Consider the following 12,235-nt stretch of genomic DNA (forward strand, 5'->3'; position numbering starts at 1 on the left):
AGACGTAACGTAAGACGTAACGTAAGACGTAACGTAAGACGTAACGTAAGACGTAACGTAAGACGTAACGTAAGACGTAACGTGAGACGTAACGTAAGACGTCGCACAGTGCTTATTGTTGGCGGTACTGAAGTAATGTGGAATTGAGATGCAACAGGTGGTCGCGGCGACCTGACGCTCTGGCCCCCCGCGCGCGGCCCGTGTGGTAGAAACTGGTTCGTTTAAAAAATTGAGATAACTATATTCTGTAAGAGAGAAACGACCCCTTTCCAACGGTATAATTCTAAAAAATCAAACTGCGTGGTTTCGCCAGCGCCTAAGAGCTGTACGTGGTTTCGCCAGCGCCGGACCGCTGTGTGGAGTTGCGTTGTTTCGCAAGCGCCGGAACGCCGTGCGTGCTTTGCAATGGGGACAAGCGATTTACTCCAGGCACATATACAATTCTTCGATTAAACGAATGACTTCAGTTAGTGAAGATATTGCAGTAGTGGATTCATTACCAAAGGCAAGATTTTTTTTCGTTTAAGTATTTCGAACCAGCTATGTTTGCTGCTTCTAAAAGACCTAGGAACTTTCAAATTCTATTTCGTTTTTGTTTGGATATTCACGGCTTTTGAGACGAGAATTTCATAATGGACTGAATCCGGACTTAAAAAAAAAAAACAAAGCTAAAATTTAGATTGGCAATTCGTTTTCCATTTATGTGTTAAGTACTTTCGACGTATTCCTAAGGATTCGCCCGCAGTTCACTGAAAACAAAAGGTCCGATGTTCAAACGGCACGGGGCTCAAAGCATCGCGACATCGGCCTCTTCGTTTTAGACCTCTGGGAATTCGGCCTTTATTTCTAGGAGCCATCGTAAATCACAACCACATGAACGTATTTTTGCGTAATTCTGGCATAACATTGCCCCTTTGTTTACTGTGCACTGAACAAAATTATATTCCAAGGCCTATTCTTGGAATTTACGTAAACGTCTGCTCAAACGAATGAAGGGGTTCTCTCTAAAAATGGCAAAAGTTAAATAAACTTTACTAGTGTTTTACTTGCTTTTCATTTTCTTGCCGTTAAGCCGGACCGTTATCACAAGTTAACTCATGTTGATCGTTAGGTAGTGTGCAACACGCTGAAGACTCCAGTTTTAACTCCACCATGGACTGATGGTTTGGTTTTTTTCTCAAGGTATGCTCGGCTTCACGGCTACACTAGTCCATGGCCGGCCAGCGTCCAACAGCCCAGAGGATGTCTATGCAGCGGACGTATACAACCTTGCTCAAGCTGGGACTGTTCTTCACCCCGTTCGCTTCGGAGACTATCCACAGGTATTGAAAAACCTCACACAGAAAGGAGTCGTCCTTGCGTCTGCTTTCTGCAAGGTCTAGTAGACCTCACTCTTAATACCCTGGTGAAGCGATCGACATATGATGGACATAATTTGATGTATGAATTCAGTCTTTATGATATCATTGTCTTTCGTGTTTCACCTCCTTTTAATGGCACATGATGTCCTGATGTCGGTTGATGAAGTCTTCGAAATACCTTGACTGATATTGCTCTTTTGAATGTCATTTTTATGTCTTCATGTCGTTTGCATATGTCTACTATATGTCTCGATGGACTTACATGTTATGTATTTATACAGTCTAGTCCTTACCTAGTCAGTAGAATGACTCGCTGCTCTTACTTTGGCATGTCTTGACTCAGACTCCTGTAGAGAATGTATTTGGTTTGTGCCGTTTTGTCCAGGTTTGTTTCAGAGCGACTGAACCAATTTTGGATCACCCCTAATTCGGATCAATAATACCTACTCACGCTCCCTCACCCAAATGTATTCCTAAGAGAAAACAGATGTCAATAGATTTCGATAGATCCTCTAATGCCCGTCTAGCTGGTCAAAGTTTTTAGACGACTAGACGTAGATGACTAAAAGAGGTCTAGTAGACATCTTTCAACATCTACGACTAGGTTTCGTCGAGAAACAGACGACCCGATACGATCTATTTCTTGTCTAACTTGTCTGTGTACTTAGACGTCTAGCGCTCGACAAAGTGTAGACGTGTCAAGATGATTCATTTTCTATCTTCTCCATCTACGACCTTAGACGTATACCACTAGACACAGTGTAGACGTGTCAAGATGATCTAACTCTAATCCATCCCATCTACAACCTTAGACGTCTAGCGATAGACAACGTTTAGACGTGCCGAGACGATCTAACTCCAATCTAACCCATCTATGACCCTAGACCTTCAAGCTTTAGGATTTTTAACGCAGCAGGTTATGAAATTTTTGATAACCTTGAGATAATTTGTACTCAAGTGCTCGCTTGTGAAAAACACCTGCAGACCTTAAACGTTATATCAACGGTAGGTCTCTTGGCCACTCGAAATCAGAGGGAAAGGGTCCCGAGCCTGGTCAGACGAATGCTACCGGAACCGGACTGACCTCACGTAGGAGGCAACTCGTGGCGTACTGGTCCGCGTCAAGGGTTACCAATCCGCAGCAACGAGTTTCGAAACCGGGTAAGGTAAGGTGAAATAGTAAGAATTAATCAATTCTCTGAGTTACATTCGAGATAACAATCTACCAAAGAGAGAGAAGAAAGGCGCCAGGGGAAAAAAGTACAGAATCATTTTTGAAATTGAATGTTGCATTATGAAAATCTTATAAATATGTAGATGTCATCTAAAAGGCATCTAAATATAGACGTCTACTGACAGACGTCTAATAGATGCCTCCATAGAGACAATCAAGACGTCTACCGAAGACGTCTATTAGACAACTTGCCGTCTAGCAGTAGATGTCTATTAAACATCTAATAGATGTCTATTTTCTCTTAGAGATGGGTTTTAATTTTTTAGGTGAAAAGGTTGGTCGTTTTCTACCAGAAATTACCATCGATTCATCCACCCAAGCGGCTCGCGCGGCCGAATTGAACATGAGCATTCATTGTTTAGGAGGTGTGAGAATGTTGTGGTTCAATCTAATGGACATTACTTGGTATGTACGCATAATTTCGCGTCAACCCAGGCATCAATATTAAGTTGAAGGTCCAGAGAACACGTTTCAAACGTGGATTCGATCTAATGTCATGTCAGGTTAAAACGCGGGTAGAGGTTGAAACGGGTTAAAAGTCACAACTCCTTAAGTCGAGTTTTGCGAGCAGCTTCGATTTAATGCTGGTCGAAACTGTTCTATATTACTTTGTTTTGTCACAGGATATTTCAAAGGGTTGCTGTAGGTTACGTACTTGATCATCCAGGACAGTCCAGGACCATATTTGTCAGTTTCACTTCATTTTATGTCGATTTAGTCTAAAATACTCCTGCATAACCTCGATCTCCCGCAATAGGCATCCCAGCTGATCAGGAATATGACGTTTACTCGTCTTTTTCACTTATTCTACTGAAAAACTACTGCCGAGTGTGTTTCTGGTCGGTTTCTTAATTATTAGTTTCATTTGATCCGAATTAGGTGCACGCATGCTTATTTCGGATCAGGCAATAATTCACAGACCCTGTGGACTGTGGGAAAAAATCTTGATTGCTTCTAGAGTCGTCTTCTGTCAGGCTACAAGATGACAAAATCGCCATCTTGATCCAAAGCTGATCCAAAATATGTTCATCTGTCCCTATTTCGGATCAAAATCACGCCAATACTCAAACTGCCATAACTCCGAAACGAGTGCAGGTACGGACGCCAAAAAATTGCTTTTTGTAATGGAAGATCTATGCTTTAGGTGCCCTCCTACGCGATTGTTCTAAACCCTGTGTGCTTTAGTATAGGGCGGGAATACAAAAATCTGATCCGAAACAGGTTCAGTCGCTCTATTTACTCCAGGACAGATGTTTTGTCCAATCCGGATATGTCCAGTCGTTCAAGACAAGACGTTTAACACTTGTGCCTGTTTTTAGTTCCTCGGTGTGGGGTCATCCCGCAAGATAGACAGAGCATCATTATTCCACTAAAGGCATATGTCTTTTCCAGTCTGTTCATGGCGAGATTTTAAAGACATCATTTATGTATTAAAGAAACGTGGACTATACAAGACACATGACCTTGTAGAGCTGACGCTGTATCTGTATCTTTCGGGAAGACTAGACAAAGAGGAACTACGAAGGACATTGTTTCTTGTGGACACTTGGACACTCTGCCAATCTAAATGTATAGCAGCTTGACAGTTTAAACCGCCATAATTAAATAAGTCTTACAGTTTAAACTGCGAAACTAAAAAGTTCTACAGTTTAAACTGCAAAACTGTGTAGTCGAACAGTTTAAACTGCACAGTTCAAACTGTTGAAGTACACAGTTTTGCAGTTTAAACAGTAGAACTTTTCAGTTTTGTAGTTTCATCTGTAAGACTTTTAGTTTTGCAGTTTAAGCTGTATATATTTTAGTTAAGCAGTTGAAACTCTCAAATTGTTGTACAGTTAGATTTGCAGAGAACAAGGACTAGGAGAGACGTGTAATCACTAGAAGACTGGAAATTAAGGGCCAAGGATGGGACATGTGACACCGATGAGACATAGTCTGCTATCTACAGCTCTGTCGCACTTCTTTTGTTAGGCTTGCAGGAGCCCATAAATTATTTAACTCGCTCGCTACAAGTCAAAATACGCTGATAACAACGATAACCGTGCGCGGAGCTGCCGCTTGCTTTCCGCTAGTCCTAGTCTCCCGCAGGGGTCCAGCCCCATTGAACACCACCCGCCAGCTCTGGGTACCTCTGGGTCAAGCATTGTTGTATATCAGGACCTGGTCTTGGATGCCATTGGCGCTCTCCATAAGATCCAAGACCGACTTTGACAATTTCCAGCAGTTACCTGAATCTCCTCGCCTTGTGTGTTGTTTTACCTGGCTTATGCAAATGTTTCCATTGTCACAGCCTGTTAAAGATGTCTTTGGAAGCAAGCTGCAACCATTTTCCGAGGAAGAAAAACGACTGATTAATGGCAAGTAGCAAAAGAACTGATCTGCATGGACTGTTCCATGAACTATGAGTTACACTACGAAATCCTGAAAACCAAATTTATCTGTGTTCCATGCGAACAATTTATTGGCTTTTTAGTATATTACACATCATTTAAATTGGATTTACAGAATAACCGAGAAGAACAGTCTTGTTTCCTTTGTTGTTTTCTAGCAGGCACCTATGTAGTGAAATACCCTATATAAACACCCCATGCAATAAGGCGGACTAGCTCATGGCCTGCTCTCAATGCACTTTGTCAATAGAGCATTTCACCTAGTTTAAACCGAATCTAGAGGTTTCTTCCCTGGCTTTCATTGGCTGACGAGGACGATGTCTTTGGACGAGTCAATAGGGTAGTCGTTGGCCCGGTAGCGGGTCCGCGAACTTCGTCCTCTTCAGTCGATGAGCGGCAGTGAGGAAACAGTAGGGAAAGATAACTGCTTTGAATCTGGTTTGAACTACGTGAAATATCCTACAGGGCATTTCACTTAATTTCAACCGCCTGTCTTGCCCCGCTACCAGGCCCGCGACTACCCTAGACATGGGTCAAAGGCAACTTGATCGGTGTCAGCCAGAGCGTTAGGTAGGAAACAGATCAGGAAACAATGCTTTTTCCCTTTCGGTTTGGTCTGCACGAAGTGAAATTCTATATTACAATGTCACATTGCAAGCAAAGTCATAGAACAAGCAGGCCCGCCCTTGTGCTAAACGGAGTTGCCAGCTCCGCTTTGCCGGCAACTCCGTTCGGCAGGGGCCGGGCTTGGTTGGCCTGTCGGCGGCGATAGATTTCCATCACGCGATTTGCTCGAGAACATAATCAAATGATGTAGCGGGCCTTCGGCCGCTAAAACTCTCTGTCTTTAAAGATTGACCCACACAGACGAGAAAGGGATGTAACGGTGAACCCACGCCACGCCACATCAGCGCGAGTCTCAACTGGTCTAGACCAGACCTAAACAATGTACGAATACGCAGGTTAGTGCTTAGACACATCTCAGAGTTCATCTCAGAACATGTTTATGAACTGCGGAAATGCGTGCTGAGGTGGCGTGGCGTAGCGGAACGCCGTCTGCCGTGCTAAAAGGCGTTGGGCGTTGGCTGATCGGCGCGGCGCCCGGGTCCCGGGGCGCTCTGCGGATTCCAGCGCTAGCCGTTCAAATCTGGCTAGACTTTTGGCGCAACTTTTGGTACCACGGCTATCGCTAGACCTTCCCCTACAATTCTAGACCAAAGAGGGGTCTGATAAATATTAAGGCAGCTAGATGTATCAAAGTCCCAACGTGCGGCAAGGCGGCAGGCCAAGGAGGTCCGGCCCCTGCACTGTAAAAAAAGTTTTACTGAATTTTCAGTACTTTTAGTCTGAAGTTTTTTTACAGACCAGTAGTCTGAAAATTCAGACTGCACCTCTGTCTGAAATTTCAGTAGTGCCTTACCATACCACTTAGTCTGAAAATTCAGACGGCTGGTATGAAAATATTTTTTTGAAAATGTTAAAAATGAATACATGGTGAGCGACCTATCAGCTGTGGGGGTAGAAGGCTATGCCCAGGTGAGGACATTTCTGTCCATTCGGTACTGCTCTTGGTTGGGATCGAACCACCAACCTTCAGATTCGGAGGCCGCAATCTTAACCATTCGGCTGCCAGCTACCTGCGTGGTGAGCAGCGTCGGCTACTGGTGTGCTTCGTCCGCCTGTCCGGTGGACTTTTCACTCAAAATTCATACCTGTAACTCTGAATTGTAGATTCAGTGTAAAGTCTGAAAATATACTTTAAAATATTCAGTCAAATTGCTCTGCAACTTGATTCAGAGTAAAGAGTCTGGATTTTCAGTCTAAACTTAGAAAATTTCGAGTAATAGTCTGAAAACAATATTCAGAGTGCCGATTCTGAAAAACATGTACTGAATTTTCAGAATTTTTTTTACAGTGTGCCGAACAGAGTTGCCAGCCGAGCGGAGCGAAGTGGAGCTGGCAACTCTGTTTCGCGGAAGGGCGGGCCTGCTTGTTAGGCCTTCTTCTACAACTTATTGTTCACTATAGGAATTTTTAGCTTATTTTCGTCCTAAAAGACCCTAGCTAGAGCTCTCGCGCCTAAACCGGCCTAAACGGTTAAGGGGATGAAATTTTCGCCCGAAGAGCTCTACTTTGACGAGTAACCCCTTAGGAGAAGATAAAAAAAAAAAAAAAATTACTTTTTGGGCCAATATTTGAACCCTGGAGACCCCTATTGGCACCCTTAGGGGTGGTTGCCAGGATTTGCCGTAGGCATTTCGTTCTCTAGGAGTGAACCTTAAGATACCCTGAAATTTCAAGTCTCTAGCACATCTCCTTCTTGTGGAACAGAAAGGCAGAGACACACTAGGTCGTTTGCATAAGCCCACTGGATAGCATTTTCAAAGCAGAAGGGCGGGCTAAAAACATCTCCAACCGGAAAATGAAACAGGCAGCAACTCTCTCAAACCGCCCTCTCTCATGGAATAAACCATTTCGGTGGAGCTGAAGTAAAGAGTTCGGGAAACAAGCAAACGAAAACTACAATGAACTGTAGTACCCGCATTCTTTTTTTCAGCTTTCACCGAATGGTTTCTTAGAATACCTCCCGGTTTGAAATTAGGGAGCCGTAGAACATTGGATAATCATATACACAAAATTCCGACGTTAAAAAGCCTAAGATGTTGTTTGCGGTGGTCTGTTGATCTGATATCGGGCATCTTGCCCTTCTGCCAACTCACCCAAAGTACCACACGCCCAAATTTTAAGGCAAGTCCCGGATGCAACTCGTCTCAATCTGCCGATTTTCAAAATCTCAGCCCATTTTATTTTAATGGCACAACGCCGAAGCGATGACGACTGACTTCCACAACGCCCTCATCGTCTTGGCGTTCGTCCCGGTGGAGGGGGCTGAGGAAAGCCTAAGCTACGATGCGCTCGTAGACTTCACTGTCACACGACAGGATGGCGAGGCTTTCGAGTCCACCACAAACTGTTGCCCTGTCCCCTCCTGCACCGTGGAACTGCTTCAAACGGATATGCCCAGAATCACAAACACTTGTGACATCTCGCATAGGCGCCTGTCTTCCCTAATCGGGTAGCATCGCTGTGTTCCTGGGGCAGTTCTGCGAGGAAGTACCTCCACGGCTGCGAAGAGAATGACGACGTTGAAAATCTGTCACGCTACTACTGCGTCGCAGGCCAAGGTAGATGTGTTCCAGGCGCCTGACAACGAAACAGCGTTTCGTACGATAACACAAAGCTTGGGTCACGAGATGTGGCCTGGCATTCATCTACATTGTGATGGGAGAAGCAGTAAAGCGGAGGAGAGCAGGACTTGACGACCTATAACATGAGCCACCGCCTTTTTTAAGAAAAAACATGTATCGACCACCCATTCTTAAACTGAATGTCATCGTTTTCAAATGCCATGACTTGCCTCTGACTTTTGATTACAGGTACCGCGGATTTCTTCGGTTTTAACGTCTATTTTTCAATGTCGGACATATCGTGGAAGGACCCCGATGCCAACAGCACAATAAAACCAAGTCAAATGCTAGCAGGATTGCTGGACCAACTAAAATTTGTGTCCGTCGCAGATACTAAAACTGAGCAAACCTCAGAAGCACTCTACTCGACGGTAGGTCAAAGATGGCAAAGGTAACCGTTTCGGGAGAAATGAAACAAGACTCAGCCAGCACTGCAAAATACCCTTTTTCGTAGATCTACCCTGAAACTATTCGTGATGCTGTTCTCTGGGCGTGGAACACTTATAAGCTGCCCATCATTATAACAGAGAACGGTCTCGGGGATTATCATCTTGGAAAAGCAGACGGACTGAGAGCGGCCTATTACAGTGTAAGTATAATAAAACAAGCAGGCCCACCGACGGAAGGGGTCGACCCTTACTTAAAACCAAGAGAAGTAAAGAGAAAAGAAAGGTTTGATAAGCTACTTGGAGTCGATCAGAGTCGAAATGACAATGTCAAATGACCCCAAGAAGGTAAAAGTACGAAAAAAAGACCAAGGTGTCAATTTGGGGGAAGGGGGGGGGGGGATAAGTCTGCCATTTCGATTCGGATCGTCTTGGGGCAACAAACATTTTCGTTTTCTTTCGGCAAGATGAACCTGACTCATTAGTTACCTTTTCACATCTCCCCCAGAAAGAAACAGAAAAAATTGTTGTCGTTATCAAACTTTAACCTGCTTTGCTCAGCTATCCCGTGCACATTGACCACGCACGGACCCTTAGTATAAATGTGTATGTTTCTGCTGCAAACGTTTGAGCTGAGTAAAACATCGACACTTGAAATCTATTCACACGGAGTTCGTGGAGGCCCCGTATAAACACGCAGTTCCCGGGGGCTCGGTACAAAAACGGAGTTCAGCAGGCCGCCGTATAGCGTCGTAACTATGTGTTTTGAAAATTTCGAGTTATGAAGTGCGTCGGATAGAGGAAACCAAGGGCTATCGATCAGCGAAAACCGCATTTCGATATGTCAATTAGTTCAAAAGTAATTCTGGTCTGAAAATCCAGCCGCCCATAAGGCGCAATGTAAATCCAAAACTTTGAAGCGCTATATCTCAGAAGTGACTTTCAAGCACTTACGACGTTATACGGGGACCCGCTGAACTGCGTGTCTGTACGGAGCTGCCTGGAACTACGGGTTTATACGGAGACTCCACGAACTCCGTGCTTGTAGGTTTCAAGTGTCGACATGTGAGAGAAGAAAGGAAACATTATGACGCTTTGCTTGAGCGAGAAGAAAGTTTTAAAGAGACTTTTCCTTATTGACTTAGAAGGGTGGTTACAGAACACACTGTGTTAGTTTGAAGCCCCCTCTGTTCTCCAATGCTCACCTTGGACATGTTTTCTTACAGGCTTTTCTAAGGACTCTTGTGAAAACTATGAAGGAATTTAAAATTAACGTCATAGCGTACTGCGCCTGGAGCTTAATAGACAACTTTGAGTGGACAGCTGAATTCAGGTAAATACGAGACGAGGGGGCAACAACTCCGGGAATCATGTGTACACCTGCCTGGGAATCATCAGGATAAAAAAAAATAGTCGAAATCGACAGAAATCGCTTACGCTTAGTGGGAAACTAGTGGAATAACTGGTAAAAATTATTAATCGAAATAAGTGGAAATAAGGGTTTCCTACTACTTGAAAACTTAAGGAATCAATAATAAAAACGGACGGGAATCACTAGGAATCAAGTATTTCGGGATTCATGTGTGCACATCAAAAGGGAGTTATTGCCCCCCCCCCCGGGTAAATATGAATTTAAATTTTGATTGAAGGTTGTACGCGTTGTAGCAACCATCTCCGCAGCTCGCCTACCTAAGCAGTCGTTTGGCAGAAGGAAGTTTATAACTCTAGGTTAAAACAAACTAGGCCCGCCCTTCCGGCCAGCTTCACTTCGCTCCGCGGGCAACTCCGTTTGGCAGGGGCCGGGCCTAGCTAAGCCTGCCGGTGGCGTTTGGTCGGAGACTTTGCATCATATTTGAGTAAACTAGGCTTCCGGGGGGGGGGGGGTCCTGTAGCTTTGCTCCTTTGGACATGAGAAAGGACTGTAACGGGTCGACACCGTGGCTACACCCCACCTCTTCCTCATCTTATAATCATTACATATTCATTATTATCTGAATAATCTATCTCTAATCTTGTTCTAATCGTATTATCCCTCTATAATCATAAAATCACTCTATAATCTTACAATCGCTCTGTAATCCTTATAATAAATACAAGAGGCGAGCTGTAGACCTCTCGGCATATTGTGAAATGACTCCTAACGTAAAATGCAACAAAACTGATTTTCCGCAGTCAGACGACTGTCGCCGGTCGATTAAATTTCAACTACCTACCTTTCTCTTGCATTTATATCGATCTCTGGTCGAGTCCACACCAGTGGCCTTTTCGCTTCCAGTACGATAGCTGGCCGAAAAAGATGTTCGTTTCGAGGAAAATATGTAGTGTAGCGATAAAATCATGTTTCTCATTTCGTATATTGCACCGATAATCCGTAGGCCTATTACTTTTTCTACTGTTGTGTGACAGTCGTGCGACAGTTTTGTGCTACTAGGGATGGCGATTTGATTTGAGATGTAGTTATTTGAACCACTACATAGGGTGGCTCCTGGCAAGTTAAATATCGAAGTGTGTCACGTGACGAGTGTTTCATCTATTTCGATTGACGAATGCGTCGTCACAAGTGACAATCGGTTGGTCACAAGTAACGAACTGTTTGGCACCATGTGACGGTGGGTTCATATCAGTCCCTGTGACAAACTATTCGTCTCAATATTTCTTGTCATATGACAATTTAGTTGAACAGTGTTCTTCCTCCCCTCCCTCTCAACTGACCGGCAGGTATAGTACCCACTTGTGATTTTTATTGCTCTATTATTACAGCCGACGGTTCGGGCTTGTCCATATCGATTTTGACGACAAGAATCTGACTCGCAGCCTGAAGGACTCATCCTCATTTTGGATACAGATGGCCGACTCTGGTGTAGTACCGTATGTTGAAGTACCCACGTCCGCTGCAGGCAGCACTGGAATGCACTCATCCGTTATCATAACAGTTCTGATATTATCAAGTGTATTATCGTCTTTGAATAAATAAATAATAAAAAATAAAATAAAAAAGGAATCAAAGGACTTTTACTCTTTCTTTACTGCCAATATTAATCGACTCGTAATTAAAAGGAAGCAGCGCTTCAGAGAGCATCAAAAGGAGTTTGGACATTGTAGCCACGGTGGAGGGAGAAACGGTGGGGAACGAGGGGCCCGGGCGAGCTCATTTGGGTGGATTTGAAAACTGTGTGAAATCCGTGTCCCAGGACCTTTTATTTTGAATGCGAGGCACACGGACATCAGTAAAGTTGTGTGTGCTAGCATTGTCGAGAAGATCAAGTATTGATTCGGCCTGCTGAACGTATCTAGAAATAAGCACAAAGTTAACTTAATGCAACTTATTTTAGCAGAAAACTGCAGAATCACTTTGAATGGTCTTGGAAACAAGTATGTACGTTAAATGCTTTTTGCTATAATTATTCATGTGACCCCTGCCAGGTCCTAGGTATATCTGTTTCATAACTTCCACAAGACTCATGACCTTTTAGAGCTTTTTAAAAAATCAAAAAAATCAAAACAAAATCAAATTGATTTTAAATCAGTGTACGCAACTCCTTCTAGCAGTGTCTCATAAACATGTCTTCGGTATGCAAGATAAAGTAGGTCCTTCTCAAGTTGGACTTCTAAATGG

The 12,235-nt window shown here is 43.8% G+C and overlaps 1 protein-coding gene across 1 annotated transcript in view; it reads left to right on the plus strand.

The window, feature by feature from the left end:
• The window catches only part of LOC113212761 (myrosinase 1), a 25,764-nt gene extending 14,136 nt beyond the window's left edge, over positions 1-11,628 (plus strand). Inside the window, exons 6-11 of the mRNA XM_052270679.1 lie at positions 1,183-1,322; positions 4,886-4,952; positions 8,423-8,604; positions 8,688-8,822; positions 9,846-9,952; positions 11,380-11,628. Of these exons, the coding sequence (XP_052126639.1) occupies positions 1,183-1,322; positions 4,886-4,952; positions 8,423-8,604; positions 8,688-8,822; positions 9,846-9,952; positions 11,380-11,593 (845 nt within the window). The 3' untranslated portion in view covers positions 11,594-11,628. The remainder of the gene's footprint in view (positions 1-1,182; positions 1,323-4,885; positions 4,953-8,422; positions 8,605-8,687; positions 8,823-9,845; positions 9,953-11,379) is intronic.
• The last annotated feature ends 607 nt before the right edge of the window (positions 11,629-12,235 follow it).

Source organism: Frankliniella occidentalis, unplaced genomic scaffold (assembly GCF_000697945.3).
Source record: "Frankliniella occidentalis isolate FOCC.00 unplaced genomic scaffold, Focc_3.1 Scaffold134, whole genome shotgun sequence".
NCBI lineage: Eukaryota > Metazoa > Arthropoda > Insecta > Thysanoptera > Thripidae > Frankliniella > Frankliniella occidentalis.